The following is a 17252-nucleotide window of genomic DNA, read 5'->3' on the forward strand; positions in this document are numbered from 1 at the left end:
TATCCACCTTCTCCCACCCGCCGTGGTCATCACCTTCCATCAAACCAAGTCAAGCCTACAACTATTGCCACCTCTGCTAACTACATGCATACATAATATTTATAATTAACCTTTTTTTTTAATTAAATCTTATTTTTTTGTTTTTTTAATACAATTTTCCCTTCTTATTTTATCGCATCTTTTATTTGCTAAAGATGATATTATATAAAATTTAAAATATATAAAAATAAAAGAATTAGCAATTTATACATAAAATATATTAAATTTTGATGCGACCTTAATTTAATTCGAGATAAGATTGGGACGATACCGACAGCATCATCATTATCCAGAAAATTAAGAAAATAGTAAATAAAAGGAAAAATAAACGTAATCTAACTAAAAATCTAATGAGGCTCTGTACCACTTACCCGCCATGTTCTAACGATCGACCTCCGCTTCTTTATGTCCCCATCCATTCACCCACTCACACGCCTCATTCAATAGAAAACGAGCTCGATTTCAACGGCGACTTCACCTCCACTCGTCTTCATCCACTTTCTCCTTAGCCAACTACATCCCAAAGAAGAGCAGGAGAAGGGAGAAGAGATGGAAGGCCTCGTGAAGGGGTTGATGAAGGTAGCGCTGGACGCGGTTGCCGGCGACGACGACGATGACTCCCGAAGGTCACTCTCACCTTCCCGCGAGGAGCGGTCCAGATCCACTTGGGCTCAGGTCCCCTCTTATTCTCGATTCACTGTCTCCTACTCAATCTTGCTTGCTGCATCTGGATCCGTGTGCTGAATGCGGTGCTGGTGCGATGCAGGTGGTTTCGTCGGGGCATGAGGAGGAAGCCGAACCCGAGGCGGGAGGCCGAAACTCGAGAAAGGTGAGGTTTTTCTGTCCTTGTGTTCCATTGGCTGTCTTGTTCCCGGTAAAGATCGGATTTTGATGAGGGGATTTGGTGGTAATCGACAAATGCTGGGCTTCTTATGTGTTTCATCGTAAAGGAGGAGAACGACAATGAAGGGAACGAAGGAGGCTGGGAGACCGTCGGCAGCGGAAAGACCCATCAGCAGCATGGTCAGCGCAGGAGGCCGCAAAAGGTTTTGTCTTTTCATATGGTGTTTGATTCTGTAGTGCCATTTTCTTTTCTGTAGTTGTTCTTAGGATTATTGTTGTGGGTTCTCTAGTAATAATAGATGGGACTATATGGCTAGCAATTGGAACTCGGTTAATTCTCCTTGAAATCTGCTTGTCTGAAGTTGTCGATCAAGTCTATCCCAATGTAATTTCTGCTGTCACTGAAGTTGGCTTGATTAACATTGGACTGTTGGCAGTTTGATTGACTATTTTTCGGTAAAGTGAAACTTGATCAGATCTATGGTATCAGAACCTCATAATTTTAGTTTGCTATAACCACAAATAGTTCTTCTCTCCAAGTATGATTTAGTTCATAAGAGAAATGGCACATTGCAACAGCAAACATGGAATAGCTAATTCAGAACAAATAATTTATGCTACCTATGCATAGAAAGATTCGGAGCTCATGCTTGATTTCTTATGTTGTATGTGATGCAAATTGCAAGGAATTGTTTGATTATCTGATTTAACATGATTAGTTTCTTGTTGGACTCTTCAGAGTTGGCAGGCACCAGCAGAGACCTGGAGTGCATTTAAGAGGCATCCCGATGAACAGCAGTATATGGATCATGCTAAGAAAGCTGTGAATGTAGAACCAACCAGAGAAGAGCTCGATGACTTGTCGAAAGCATGCAGCAGGCTGTGGGAACTCGATCTGAATCGTTTGGTGCCTGGAAAAGACTATGAAATTGACTGTGGTGGAGGGAAGAAGGTCTATCAAAAGGGGGACATGGCATCCGAGTGCCTGTTCAGCTGGCTCAGTGATGATATACTTAGACGGCCTACGTATTCTCGATTTTGCTCTCTTCTGGACAATTACAATCCTGATGAAGGATGCAAAGAAGTGGTCACTTCAGAAGAGAAACATGAACAAACTGCATTTATCGAGGAAATAAGCAGGACTGCACCAGTGAAATATCTTTATCACTATTTAGTTTCCAAGGAGATCGTATCTGATAACTATGAACACTTCAAGAGAATGATGTGTGGTTTGTGGTTCGATTTATATGGCCGAGGTGGTGTTTCTGGTTCTTCTTCTGCTTTTGAGCATGTATTTGTAGGAGAGATCAAAAGGCGCGAAGAGAAAGAGGTCTCTGGGTTTCACAACTGGATTCAGGCAGGTTTCTTTCAAGTTTTGTGCATTTTGTTTGTTCTATGAGGTTAAAATGTCTTTCTTTGTTGACTGTTTGGTGCTGTGAGTTGTCTTATATTGTTTGTTCATGTGAGATTTTAGTCCATACTTAGCCGCAGACATAGATTTTTTAGGAGGATAAGACTGATCGAAGTTGTTATTATCAATCTTTTTGTGTTAGAATTTCATGTGGAAGAAATAAGATTGGTGTAGATTTCTGCTATTAACTCGTGCTTATTTATGAAGAGCTGAACATATTCTGGTAAGCAGTTCATAAACCGATAACCATGATACAGTATCAACAGCTGCTCATGCAACATACATTTTTCACAACACTAGTAATGTTACTCAAAGCATGTAAAATTTGCCAACCCAACCCTTTCTTTTCTGGTATTGCATTATTTCCAATTAATGCACCTTTTTCACATTTTAAACAGGACAGAAAATTATACTATGTTGCAATTTGTTCTTGAGAAAAAATCTTGTTTACTTGCAACTTTCTTTTGCAGTTTTATCTAGAAGAGGCTAAAGGAAGAGTAGACTACCAAGGTTACATTTTACCACGAAGAAGAGGACCATATGTGAGTACATTGAGAACTGTTCTTTGTTAATATCTTCTCATTCATTCCTTAGCACTAGATTTCATCTTGAATCACAACTAGAATAAGTCCATCTGCCACTAGCTCTCATGATTCTTAAAACTATAATTCCAACTCACTTCATATGCATACAAAGAGCTTTTTGTTTCGATGCACATAATGAACATGATGCCTGCAGCACTAGTCTATATCCTACAGAGTAGAGTATCAGATTCAGAATAGATGTCAAGAAAATTGCATAAGGCCTGCCTGCTAATTCTATTAATCAATATCTCTCTGCCGAACTTTTGAGGCAGTGCAAGAAAAAGACAATCTATAAGATAAATGAATATATCAACAGAAAATGTAATACGAATTTACTCAAAGAAAATGTGAAGTGTACTGCTAGTGGTATAATCTATAGAGAGCAAACTATTTCACTATAAGTTTCCTTGTAGTCTTTCCTAGAGATAAATTTTGCTTTCTGAGTCCATTTACAAAGTCATAATCAATTCTCTTTGCATTGGTTCAACCTGATTCCTTGAAGCATAAATTAAGTAATAACATGCTGACATTATTTCCATCATGCAACCTGCAGCCAGATTCCGAAACCCAGGTCCTAACAATTCAGTTTGAATGGAATGGCATTCTGAAATCTGTCTCTACTACTCTTCTTGGAGTGAGCCCAGAATTTGAAATTGCCCTTTATACTCTTTGTTTCTTTGTTGGTGGTGAAGACAACCATGTTAATCTAGGTCCATATTCTGTCAATTTAAAGTGTTATCGGCTCGGAAACGACAAAATCGGTTCGGTGTTTCCTATAGCTGAATGTTAATTCTAAGGTCTTCTTGTATAAGATGGAGATGCTGCTTTCAGAGACAGCACAGTTCTTTCCCTAAACACTATATTGGAATTTATTTGTGAACTACATGTAGTTGTTCTCAGAACGCTGAACTATAAGATCGTCCATTGTGGAGAGACATTAGAGTTCTATTAGTTGTGTTGTGATTCATCTGGACACGGTTTTGAAATATTTGATTAAATTATAATCCTATGCATTCTTCTTTGTTCTTTGATAAATGAGCAGTGGAGAGTCTCTTCTCAATTTCATGAAACAACACAATGATGATGTTACACCTAATAAATAACTCAGCTGAAAAGGTGCCTAAAAAGATCAGTTCATAGTCATTCTTTTACTTGGATAAATAGTTGTCTCCTGAAATTGATCATTTGTTCTTAAATTTGACATCTACTTAATGATCAAATAGTGTTAGTCTTAGAAATGGTCATCAACCTCATGGGATGAAATTGAGTCAATCAAATGATCTCTAGATGCATTTGAGATGGTTGACTCTTCATCTCCTCGAGAGTAGATCTTTCTGAGTCAAAGGATCTGCTCAAGAATGACAATTCGGAGTGTTATGAGATAATGCATGTTTGAGGGGTCTTACTTCTATAAACCTTTGGGTTGGGGCATCGGTAGGGTATATTCTCTTTTAGATATGTGCTTGCATGGTGACACATCATCATTTGGCTGTTTAGGTGGGCTTAAGTGTTGTCACGTCATCGCTTAGCTAAATGGATCCTGATGGTTAAAATGGGTGTCAAAAGGCTTACATGTGTGAAAAACTCAACAACTATCACCTACATAAAAAATAATTAAATAACATTTTTATGTTTTACCCCACGTGAAGTAAAATGTATGGGATATGTAGATGTGTGTCGACTTGAACTATCCCCCCGACACAAGAGGGCATTGGATCATGTTGACTTAACCCATTCTCATAGTAGGTGTTGAACGTCAACTACACATGAAGACATCGGAACATGTTACCATTTGTGCAACGGGTGTCGGACGTAGGAGATATATAAGGGCATCACATCGTGTGCGCTTGAACCACTTGGATAAAGGGTGTCGAACACTATAGACACTGTATCGATCTAAATTACCCATACAAGCCATATAGGAGATACATAAAGACATGAGATATATCAAGTTGGATTGTCAATGTAGTGGAGGTTAGACAAATAAGACACGTAAGAACATCATGACGTAAAGGGTGTTAGACGTAAGAGATGTGTGAGGGTGTAGAGACACAAGACATGCCATCAAGGTTGCTCAAGGGTGTAGAGACACAAATAAAGACACAAGACACGAGTTGCATGCTTTGTAAATATGGGTATGTCATAGTCGTCTCGAGATCGCCATAAACTTAGATTGCTATGATCATATTGGAGATGCAACGGACTTGGAATTTTATGACCGATGACAATCGCTTCTTTCATGACGGTTGTCTTCCTCGTAGCGGTGGCGTCCCTCTTACCTACGAGAAGCAACCAGCCTACCCAATCTACGTCGATCAACCTTCTTCCTAGTAGATTGGCATCCTCCATCCACGGTTGCGGTGCCTCGTCGGTAAGTAACGTGGACGACCCGATTTGGGCTCAACGGCAGTCGGTTGATCTGCACCAATTGGTGGTTGTTCCTCCTCCAACGCTGACAACAACATCCAAAAGGCAACCTCTCTTCCTAGCGTTGTCCATTACCAAGTGATGGCCTATCGATCATGGCCGATCAAATGGCCTCTACCAAATCTGTTGCAGGGTTTTTTCCCTTCGTATGTAACGGTGACTGCATAGTGGCTGACTTGGTAGGCCTCCATGGGTCACGTCATCGTCCAAGTATGCCAACCCTTATGTTTGGATTGGATGCCACATGTAGCATTCTAATTGCCTGTCAAATATAGTTATGTCATTTGTCCCGGACAAATTTATATATATAGGAGGTTCGTTATAATATTTGTATGGATATGTATTTTTTAATTTTATTCATACTTTACCCTTAGTAGGTTTGATAATCAGTTGATACCTCACGATTTATGGTAGGTTTGATAATAAGTTGATTTTTGTAATCATTTTAGTTCTGTAAAATAAGTTGTGTAGTTATTGCACAAAATAAAACTACACAAAAATAGATTATCCAAGTAATTATTTTGAATATTTTTTATCTTTGCATAGTGGTAGAGTGTTAACTAGTATAATATCTTGAAGCAAACTTGAGTGGCATATAATTAGATGGACCTTTATAGTATTATTTAGAGTTGGTTCATTGTTTTATTCCATAACAATATTATATGGACACTTATTTGAGACTTTTGGATACCATAGATCATATATAACCTTTTGTTATGTGATAATTGAATGCTTGTGAAATCTATATTTATAATTTACAATATCTATCACGTGTTTATTGAAATATTTGCTTATGGAATTCTGAGTTAAAACATTTTTTTTAGTTTGTCTTTTCTTTTGTAGGTCCTTAAGGGATCATAAGAGATTTTTGGGATGACTAACCCTTTACGGATGAACACACAATGGTGACATATAACTTAGGCAAAACTAGTTATATTCATAATATATGATATCAGAGTGAGACAAGTATATTTAGAAATACTTAGTATGCAAATGTGAGAGACCTAGTGGGGCGGGCTACGTACATATAACAACATGTATGACCATTTGAGAGAATGGGCATAAAGATGTAGGGAAAGAAGTCGCTTAGAGGAGTAAGCATCCAAGATTAACATTTAGAGGAATAACTGACCTTTCATGCAAGAGGCACCGCACCACGAGGACAAATGAGGTAGGAAAAACGCATAGTGCACAAAGGTTAGGATAGCTGAGTTCGAGCTACGACTTAACGTTGACAACCAAACTTGATAGTGTTCAAAGCAAGCATGGTGCTTAACCAAGAATGAGAACATGCAAGGAGGAATGGGTTGCTCGATGATTGAAATAGCTATATAAAGTTCATAGAGATGAGAGAAATTGCTAACTCGAAGAATTTAGTACTCATGCAAGGGCTTGCATATGGACGATGGACTATTTGTAACCATCCTAAGGTGATTGAAACTAAGTGTCATGGAGTATGAAAATTTTTTCTTCGATATGGGAAAGATACATTCATAGGAAGTTTAATATATTGCTAGGTATTAAGGGGCATGATAGGGGCTATATTGATAAATAGTCGTAATCTAACAAGTACGTTCGTGGTGACAAAATAGTACATATTCTGTTCAACAAGGCGGAGAAGTCCAAGGGAATGGCGGCATCCAACACTTCCAAAAGGAATAATGTAAAGAGAAAAGTTGCTTCAATATGACAGATATCCAGGTGGAATAAGTATTGGTTCTCCAGAAAGAGAATCATGTGTAACGTACTGCATATGTTCAGGGCAGTATCTCAAGACGATAGCTTCATAAAGCTTAATGGATTTGGCAAGCGACGAGAAGTCATCACATGATCTTGCATGAGTGACTCTCGGTAATACCAAATGAATATACACTTAGAGCTTATATGAAGATTAGACTCAACGGAGGGCTAACCCTTGGAATGGTGGGCATAAGAGCCACTATCAGCTCGATATAAATCGAGGAGTGAAGCAACTTTGGTGGAACTTAGTGAAGTGCCCAAGCAGCATGAAGAGGGTCGATATAGAAGACAGAACATAGAGCAGATGCATTAATCTTTTATTGAATATAGGTCAAGGACAAGAACTCTTATAAAGGCAATAGCAAGATCATGTTATTCCATAAGCCCCCCGTTCTGATGAAGCAGAGTCACCTTATAGGATACCAAAGTCAAAGAGAGTTTCGAAGCACATGCACATTATCTTAACGAAATAATTAATGGATGGACTAAGATAACTCAACTTACAAAGGTGAAGATAGAGTCAAAAGAACCTAGCACGAGCAAGATAATGCAAAATAGGGTACTCTTGAAAAATATGTTACAGTGTTAATATTTTAATTACCATAAAGGAAGCTATACGCAATGGTGATTGTACTGGGGGCAGGGGCATAGGATCCAAACAATGACGTATCAATTTTAGTAAAATCGATGGACTACGAGAGCTGTTGGGTGACAGATTATCATAGAGCTATATTTTATCTATGTGTAACTTGAGAGCGAGTGGATAAAGATTGATTGCTAAAAGAACGAACACAATTAGATATGATAAAGACCCTATGATGTGCTAGCAAAAGTCACATATGGAGATATCATAATTCGAGTTCATCACACAAATATTATAATAAATGGAGGTATCACCAAGAGAAGACATAATGCAATGAATCGTGATGAAATAGTTCAAAACGATGCGACATACATGAGGTCACACTGTAAGCTCTACCTTTATGAGCAACATGACGATAAAAAAGCTATGAATTTAAGAAGTGACTTCTATGGTATTATAGAGGCGGGTCTGTTGTGCATGCATCAAATTTTACATTGATTGAAAGCCTTAGTTATCAATATATAGGGATTGTATACCAATAAGGGACATTTCAAGTATAAGTACCAGTGAATCCCATGGGAGATTTGATTATACAAAGGTATGATTGGAGGTGTTGGAGAGTTGCATTGGTCCATAACTTATATTCACTTGAAGGAGCCCAATAAATCAGAAGACAAGGCTGAGCAAGCGAACGTTGCTACCAATAAAATCAGCACAAGCCTTGTAATTATTAAATCTGATTTTGATGATGAAACCAATTAATATAGTTTACGATCTAATCTGCGTTTTGAGTGACGTAGGACTAGCTTCGATTATGAAGAGGCAATTAAAGTAGGAAGAATCAATGTTGGGCCGGAGTAGAAAATGTCAGAAGATTAGACGTCGAGCCGGAGGATTGGTCGACGTGTTGGCAGAAGGCTTTGTGCCATGAGTTCGAGTATCGGGCTTAGAAGAGTGAACATTGTACTAAGGAGATCGAAGTTACGGTGGTCAACATGTTGATTGCGCAAAAGGTCACAAAAGAGGATGATACGTAGAAGGATTGGACGAAGCGCCGATGAACCAATGACCTGTCGGACAACATATGATTAATACTTTGTAATAATTATCTAGATCGAAGTAGTTTTAGTTGTAATTGAGTTGGTTTAGAATATAATTAGGTCAACTCAATTAGGAGTCAATTGGGCTTATGTTGTGGTTATTTTGTGCCAAGAGAAAAGCTCATTCAGTGACCCAAAAGTTGGGTCAAGCAGTGGCACCGCCAAAGGCTCAGTCTCTAAGACACAATCTCCGAGACTGTGTTAGGAGATAGTATCGCAAGATTGGGCGATAGTACCACCCAATGTCAGGTAATGGTACCATCAGTTTGAGCGATGGTACCGCTTAGACATATTCTCCCAAACTATGTCGGGCAATGGTACCACCTAATGTTAGGTGGTGGTACCGTAAGTCTAGACGGTGGTATCGCCTAGACACGATCTCCCAGACTGTGTCAAGCGATGGTACCACCTAGTGTTAATATTGTAGGCAGTAGTATTGCCCAGCACAGGTGATGGTACCGCTAGGATTCGAGAAATTCAGGATGAGATCTTTCTTGACTCTATTTTTAAAGTCAATTGGAGTTTATAAATACCCCAGTTATTTTGGAGACGCATAAATTAGAGCATAAAGGGGTTGCTATTATGGGTTGTAAAATTGCTAAGTGTCTAGTTTTGAGATCATTATAAGAGAAGTACGAGATTTGTAAGGATTGTCTCCTAAACTCATAAAAAGGAGAAAAAGTGTAAAATGGTAGTTGGTCTTTGTCCACTGAAGGAAGACCAGTAGTGTAAGCTGGTGGCCTCGAGTTAAGAGGAATCAAGAGTGGATGTAGGTCACGATGACCGAACCATTATAAATCTGGTATGTTATTTTCTTATTACTTACTTCCATTATTTGGTTGTCATTTCACTTTATATTTACTGTAAGTCATTACATTTATTACTTTTCGATATAGGCTTTGTCGAAACGATTTTATCGAACGAAAATTTTCAAATCTTGTGGTAATACCATAAAAATAAATCTATCAATCGTGAAAATAGAATCGGATAATATTAGTATGAGATATAAGAATATTTATTTATTTATTCATGTCTATATAATCAACGATCATTACAAAATGAAAGAGTGACTTCTCGTACGAAGCTTGTTTAACTTATATATGATAATACATCAACTAGACATGTCATATCAATATTACATCTAAAGAGAATATTTTCTTATTAAAGCACTTAATCTTTCATAATCAACCATGGTGATAAAATAAATAATATAAAAGAGGTTTTTCTTAAACTTATTAAACTAATATTAAGCACTAAAACTCCTTACAAAATTTTCTTATCTACGATGAATAAACACTAACTTGATTAATGAAACTATTTTTTCATTCAAACAATTAATCTTTTGTATCCAAACATCCTGATGATTAAAAACAAATATTATATAAGGGTTTCTCCATGCATATTTTAGTTATAAATTCACTAAACTAATACTGAACACTCGAACTCCTAAATCATTACTAACTTAAACACCAAAATAATTTTTTTAAATCACCCCTAATGCAATTTTTGAACTAGAAATTTTTTTTTGACTTATATTAATTGCATGCATACTAAAAATCTAAATATAGAGAAACATATATAAAATAACACCGTGATGTAAGCGGCTTGTCCCACGACTTATGTGGTTCAATGTAACCCGATGGGCCATGATTTGTCCAATCAAAGACGCAGGTAAGCGGTGTTAGCGAGAGATCATATCCTACCGAATAATTCGATGGACCCGAATCCGAGTCCAACCCAAACCCAATCCCAATCCGACCTGCTGCTGTAATGACGAAAGTATTCTTACAACTCTATCGGATGGATTGGCGGTCAGTAGAACCACTCGACGAGGGTAATGTAGTCAAATCAGTCGTGCGTCGCGCCGTAGCATTCTATTTCTTTAGGGTTTCGTTGGCCGTGCGTGTTTTTTAACTTGTTTTGTTCCCCTAAAGATCTTCCGCGCTGGGGTTTCTCCGTTGCCGGCTTCATCGGTAGGTTTTGCTTCCAAGATCGGTTCATCTGGTCATCTCTGAAGGCCTTTGATCTCACCACAAGGTTGCGGATGTCGCTGCCTCGTTTGTTCGTTGCGGTTGTTTGACCTTTCTTTGATCTTGTTCTTGGGTATCGATTCTTTAGGGTTGGACTTCTGTTTAGATTTTTGGACCGGAGATGCCTCCTCGACCGGCGAAGAAGGGTTCGGGAGGGTCAACGGGGGCGAGAAAGACGGCGGCTAGGACGGCTAAGGGGACCCCAAAGGCCAAGAACCAGGCCGAGGTGAGCGAGGATCCCCCCAAGGCGGAAGAGACCCGCGCTCCCGTTGAGGAGGTGAAGGAGGAGAGCAAGGTCGAGGAAGTCGTCGTGGAGAAGACCGTCCAGGAGAAGCCGGTCGTGTTAGATTCCAGTCAGAATAACCCTGAATCGGTGGATGTTGAATGTATGGTGTTCCGTCCTTTTAGTTACCTTGTTTTCTTTTATTTATTATTAATTCTCTATGCTAACTTGAAAAAAGTTGTTTTGCGACTGTTTTAAGGTGTTTTACTAATCTAGATCTCGTTTAGCTGTTCTCGTATTCGAGCCTCTGTTCCTACTGTTTGTTTAATCTTCTGATAGAAAATTTATGATTCGTAATTGTCTATAAAGTAGTTTATGTTGACTTTAAGATACTTTTATCTTTCTTCTTGCTACAAATTTTGCAAATTGCATTTAAGCTGATTACTTGCGCCTGGTGTTTGCTATTGGCTATTAGAATTCTTTAGGCGCCCATCATCTTGTACATGTATATCTTTGCTTCTGTAAATAGTTGTTCGTTATATCTAATGCGTCGTTCAATGCCACTTGCTGTGTGATGTCCCTGCTTTTTGGAGGGATCATTATGGTTTATGATATATGGAGCTTTGCTTCAAGAGGAATCAACATGGCTTCTTTACTCGATAACTGTTTGATAAATCTCTATAGTGGGCATCGATTTGATACATACTGCTATGATCAAAATGTCAAGATAGAATATGTTAGTAATTTTTTGTTGAAGTTGAATTTATTTTTGTGTTTTGTACTGCAGATGAAGAAGATGTGAAGGAGGTTTACTCGGAAGAAGATAAAAATGAAAGGTTAGAGTTGGAGGACAATGAACCAGAGTATGAACCTGAAGAAGATACTGCTGTAGATTATGATGAGAAGTATCCGGAGAATGAAATAATAGAAGATGATGTTGATGAAGGTCAGGAGGGTGACGAGGGTGATATGGTCGAAGAGGAAGAAGTTGACGTGGGTGATGAGGAGATTGAGGATGGTGGAGAAGATTTAGAAGGTGAAGAGGAATTTGAAAATGCGGAGGAAGACCAGATTGATGCTGAAGAAGATCACCATGAAGTTGTTGAAGAGCATAGAAAGCGCAAGGAGTTTGAAGTATTTGTTGGTGGCCTAGATAAAGATGCTAATGAAAACGATCTCAAGAAAGTTTTTTCTCAAGTTGGTGAAATTACTGAAATCCGGCTTATGATGAACCCGATAACAAAGAAGAACAAAGGGTTTGCATTCCTGCGTTTTGCTACTGTGGAGCAGGCAAAGCGTGCTGTTTCAGAGCTCAAGAATCCTGTGGTTTGTTTTCATCTCCCTTTTTAAAATTTTGTTTCAATTTTTCTTGTCTCATGAGAACTTGGGCAATCATCTTCTGTAGGTGAGAGGTAAGCAGTGTGGTGTTGCTCCAAGTCAAGACAGTGACACACTCTTTGTGGGTAATATCTGCAAGTCATGGACAAGGGAACATGTAATATGCTGGGTTATTGTTTTATTTTCTGATTTTTAATGTATTTTTCTAATACCTATTTATTTGAATTTTGTTTGGGTTTAATATGCAGTTTAAGGAGAAACTAAAAAGCTATGGAGTTGAAAATATGGAAGATTTGACGTTGGTTGAAGATACCAACAATGCAGGAATGAACCGTGGTTTTGCGTTTCTGGAGTTCTCATCACGCTCTGAAGCAATGGATGCTTATAGGTGCTTGCAGAAGAGAGATGTAGTATTTGGAGTTGATAGGACTGCTAAGATTGCCTTTGCAGATTCTTTTATTGAGCCAGATGATGAAATCATGGCACAGGTACAAATTTGATTCCGTTATATGAATGCTGTTTTCGACTGTTTGGTTCAGTGGTAACAAGGAACGCGAAAAAGTAAATCAGTCTGCATTTTGTTTGAACTTGAAATTAAAAAGTTGGCTATAGACCTTTTTTTGCATTTCCATGATGCAGAGAACTTTTTTGGGTTCATATAATTTGGCTATTCAATGTCAGGTTAAAACTGTTTTTATTGATGGGTTGCCTGCCGTTTGGGATGAGGACCGTGTAAAGGATTACCTGAAGAAATATGGCATAATCGAGAAAGTAGAGCTTGCTCGCAATATGCCAGCTGCAAAGAGGAAAGATTTTGGATTTGTTACTTTTGACTCCCATGATAATGCTGTTGCGTGCGCTGAAGGCATCAATAATGCTGAACTTGGGGAAGGTAATGACAAGGTTAAAGTTAGAGCTAGATTGTCAAGACCACATCAAAGAGGTAGAGTGAAACACGATCCTCGGGGAATTTTTAGGGTTGGCAGGGGAGCTCCTCGAGGTGGCCGTGTGCCTTATGGCCGCCCTCCACCTCGTAGATTCCCAAGTTATGCCCCTAGATCAATTATTGCTCGTGGTATGCCAATTGGTGGTCGTGGATTGAGGAGACCTTTTGGATATAGAGATAGACATTCTGTGATGGCAGTAGCAGAGAGGGCAAGACGATTGCCGCCACCTGAGAGGTCCTATGACAGAAGACCACCTGCACCTGGTAAATATCTCTACCTCTTGCATGGCCATCCTGTTCACTATCTGGTCCACTAAAGCGTTTCTTAATATTTTTGATTAGTTGCTTCATACCCAAAGTTCAGTGCTAGGAGGGACTACGGTAGGCGTGATGAGCTGCCACCTCCTAGAAACAGAGCCATTGCTGAATATGGGTCCAGAGTTCCCACAGAGAGACACTTGTCTTACAGAGATGATTACTCCCCCCGAGGGCCTGGTTATATGGATATTCCAGCACGCAATGCTTCTCGCCCTGGTGATAGACGAACTTTCATTGATGATGGTTATGAGCGAAAACTTGAAAGGCCTGTCACTACGTATCGAGAAGGACGTAGCCGAGACTATGATTCAATTTCTGGATCAAAACGTCCTTACTCAGATCTGGTTGGTGCCGTTAATTGATTTTCTTTTTCCAATTTCATATGCATGTTTTTCTTTCTTCTCCTATTTAACTTCTGCCTTTTGGTTCGTCTACTTCTTTAGGATGACACTCGTTATGCTGATGTAAGTCTACGTCAGTCAAGGGCTCGCTTGGATTATGCTGTTAGTGGCAGTGGTTCTCAGTATGGAGATGCTTATAGTGATAGGTTTGATATGTATTTTCTAGTCATTTGTGAAATATGTTGATTGACAGTTCTTCCAATTATCTAAATTATTATGATAAGCAGGCTTGGTCGGACTCATATGGGGTATAGTGGTAGTCGGTCTTCAGTTTCTGATCATGATAGTTTATATGGGAACCGTCAGGGAATGACTTATGGTGGAGGTAGGCACATTTAGTTTCAACTAATTGAATTGCTATATGTTGGTGCTTGTCATTGTTATTAATTTCTGATTTCCATATAGGCTCAGTCAGCGGCAGTGGTGCTGGTGGAATGTACTCGTCAAGCTTCAATGGTGGCTATATGTCCCGTGGTTCTGATGTAAGCACCTTCTCGTGTCATTATATTGTAGTCATCAGGTTGCATTTTTAATATGCTGCTTTGTGCAGATTGGTGGTGGCTCTTCTTCATCTGCATCCTTCTATTCTGGCCGTAACGTAAGCGGAAGTGGATATGTAGGTGGTGGTGGGTCTAGTTCGTACTACTAAGGTGCTCTCACTTTTTCACTAAATGCTATTATTTGTTCTATTTTTTCTGTTTTTGCATGATAAACTGTCATCACTGGCCGTCATGCTTCCCTTTTATTGATTTCACTGCAGAAGGTATTACTTTTGTTTTTAAGCACAGCTTGCTTGGTTGTGTCTAGTTATCACGTATAGATTTGTCTTCATGGCACAGATTTGACATTAAAGAGGACTGGTGTAGGCTGTGGATTATAAGAAGCTTCTCAGTATGATGCCAACATGCTTGGAAAGGGGAGTTAATACCAAGCATGCTTAGCTTGATTCTCTATGAGAGAACACCTCATGAACTCGAGTTAAGAAGCAGAGGGCAGTAAGGTTTGGTCAGAAGAGTTATTTGCTTATTGACCTTTAGCTAATAATATTCGATGTATGGAATTTAAAGTACTGTGGGTGAGAAACAGGAACGCCAAGAAATATATGGTGTGGTATGTATGAAGCATGTTTTCTTCTGCTATTAAGATATTATCGGATGAGAAAAGGTTTTAGCAGCTTAGTTCTTAATGAGCAATATTTGTATGATAAATTGAAGTTGAGGTGTACCTGGATACTTTACTTTATCATCAATGCTTGATCCAAGGCATTTTAACTTAACCAGCTTGAAGTATATCTTGTATTTGTACTGTGACAAAGATATCCCAGTGGCACATGATCTCAGTGGCACGATAATCTTTGAAGGGTCTGATAAAATAAAATTGAGAAGGCTCTGAAATGTTTTGGACTAGTGAAAATTTCTGTTTCTCTTGCTAATACAGCTTGTTGGATATATTTCCCTTGCTAATACGGCTCGCTGGATATGTTCTCTGTTTTTGCACTCTGGGATTGTCAAGTTGGTCTTTGTTGTAGACCTTCCAAAATTGGTCCCTGAAGTTATGGGAATCAGAGTTTTGTGCATGTAGCACATATGGATATGTGATAGTTACATGGCTGCTTATTATCTGGAGCAAACTAATTATTAGACAAAGAAGCACTGTTAACGATTTTGAGGACTACACTTATGTTTCTATTATAGATTTCAGGTAACAGTACGTGCTTCCACATCTATTCTGTATAGGTTCTTTTTCAGCATGCAGTCTTCAGAAATCGCGACTATTAATTGCAGAAAGACATGCAACTTCTTCTCCATGCTTGGTTTGAAATGTGTGGAGCAAGAGCATGAGTGATGTACTATTGGAGTTTTAACTACCACCCTAATGATTCACACATTATTATTTTATTCGGACAAGCCATTTAGATAATTTTTAGAACTAGAAGTACTTTGCTGCACTTATAAGATTAAAACTGGAATCACATGCAACTGAGTATGAGAAATAGTTTGTCGATTGTCATAGGAAAGACCAGACAGAAGCCTGATGAAATGGAATCTCCAGTTTCAGTGTTGATATGAATTTTCATTTGATAAGTGGATACTTATAAGGCAATTATTTAATGATGCAAATTTATCTACCTATGATTAATAACTAAATCTACTACCAGATTGTGGTATTTGATAAAAGAAGGGAAGGAAATTTTTTTTGGGTAATTCTGCATGACCAGAATGCGTTCCCTTCCAACTTGATTATTTTCCATTTGGATCGTCAATTTCAAGGTTATCAGTTTCTCAAGGAAATGAATTGGTCCTTGACTGAATGTCTTAAGGCTATAGTTTCTGTACTTGACCATGAGAGGTGCCATTGATTGACTGCTTAAGATGAGGAATTTATCTGTATCCGTTTTTTACTTTTGACACGTGATGTCAGGATAGTTCATTATACATTCTTTTTACTATTTAACAATCAACTAAATGACCAATCCATTATGAATTGGTCCTTGATTAAATGTCTTAAGCCTATAGTTTTCGTGCTTGACCATGAGAGGTGCCACTGATTGGCCGCTTAAGATGAGAAATTTAGCAATATCTGTTTTTACTTTTGACATAGTTGTTATGTCAGGATAGTTCATTATACATTCTTTTTACTATTTAACAATCCACTAAATGATTGACACTACATTATACAAAATGTTCCATGTTTTTTTTCTCTTAATATTGTCTTTTAGTTAAGGTTCTTAATCTCGTACCGTATCGGTGTACCGAGCTTTGCTCGATATGGTACGGTACGACTAATGTAAATTAGGTAAGAATAGTGCCCCAAAGCTCGGTACACCGATACGGTACGAGATTAAGAACCTTAACTAAAAGACAATATTAAGAGAAAAAAAACATGGAACATTTTGTAAAAAATACCTGAAAAATAAAAAATGTTAGGATAGGATTTTTAAGTTAGAAATAACTATACATTTAGTATAGTTTTAGTAAAACTAATGTAAATTAGGTAAGAATAGTGCCACATGTTTATATATCTGTATATCAATATGATATATTTGTCGGATCCAATCCTGAAATTGATTTTACGACATAGTGTATTGATACACCATATGCTATTGGTGCATAAATGTGGTGATGGTCGTAGGTTGATCGTCGTGAATCCACAAATCGTTGCTTTGTTGAGTTTACGATAGAAAATGTGAGAATAAGATAGAGATTGTGAGTAAAAATGAACTTGAGAGAGTTTAAGAGTGTGAGAGGTGAAATGGAATGAAAGAGAGG

At 38.3% G+C, this 17252-nt stretch overlaps 2 protein-coding genes across 2 annotated transcripts; both read left to right on the forward strand.

The window, feature by feature from the left end:
- Positions 1–463: 463 nt before the first annotated feature.
- On the forward strand, positions 464–3825 carry LOC135605341 (uncharacterized). Its single transcript, XM_065095328.1, has 6 exons — positions 464–714; positions 806–868; positions 990–1085; positions 1622–2239; positions 2764–2835; positions 3431–3825. Exons 1-6 carry the CDS (start codon positions 589–591, stop codon positions 3665–3667), a joined length of 1212 nt encoding a protein of 403 aa, XP_064951400.1. The 5' UTR covers positions 464–588; the 3' UTR covers positions 3668–3825.
- A 6792-nt stretch (positions 3826–10617) lies between these two features.
- LOC135583069 (heterogeneous nuclear ribonucleoprotein Q-like) lies at positions 10618–15259 on the forward strand. Its single transcript, XM_065095338.1, has 12 exons — positions 10618–10764; positions 10846–11143; positions 11768–12306; positions 12386–12475; positions 12567–12806; positions 13000–13528; positions 13607–13926; positions 14026–14129; positions 14211–14308; positions 14389–14465; positions 14534–14633; positions 14823–15259. Exons 2-11 carry the CDS (start codon positions 10879–10881, stop codon positions 14630–14632), a joined length of 2361 nt encoding a protein of 786 aa, XP_064951410.1. The 5' UTR covers positions 10618–10764; positions 10846–10878; the 3' UTR covers position 14633; positions 14823–15259.
- Positions 15260–17252: the final 1993 nt, after the last annotated feature.

This window comes from Musa acuminata, chromosome BXJ1-2 (assembly GCF_036884655.1).
Source record: "Musa acuminata AAA Group cultivar baxijiao chromosome BXJ1-2, Cavendish_Baxijiao_AAA, whole genome shotgun sequence".
Taxonomy (NCBI): Eukaryota; Viridiplantae; Streptophyta; class Magnoliopsida; order Zingiberales; family Musaceae; genus Musa; species Musa acuminata.

Bases quoted from the DNA above. Each gene is read 5' to 3' on its own strand.
- LOC135605341 (XM_065095328.1), top strand. From the start codon at position 589: ATGGAAGGCCTCGTGAAGGGGTTGATGAAGGTAGCGCTGGACGCGGTT. The intron at 715-805 runs GTCCCCTCTTAT...GGTGCGATGCAG, and splicing joins CCAGATCCACTTGGGCTCAG to GTGGTTTCGTCGGGGCATGA. The intron at 869-989 runs GTGAGGTTTTTC...TTCATCGTAAAG, and splicing joins GAGGCCGAAACTCGAGAAAG to GAGGAGAACGACAATGAAGG.
- LOC135583069 (XM_065095338.1), top strand. From the start codon at position 10,879: ATGCCTCCTCGACCGGCGAAGAAGGGTTCGGGAGGGTCAACGGGGGCG. The intron at 12,807-12,999 runs GTACAAATTTGA...ATTCAATGTCAG, and splicing joins ATGATGAAATCATGGCACAG to GTTAAAACTGTTTTTATTGA. The intron at 14,466-14,533 runs GTAAGCACCTTC...TGCTTTGTGCAG, and splicing joins ATATGTCCCGTGGTTCTGAT to ATTGGTGGTGGCTCTTCTTC.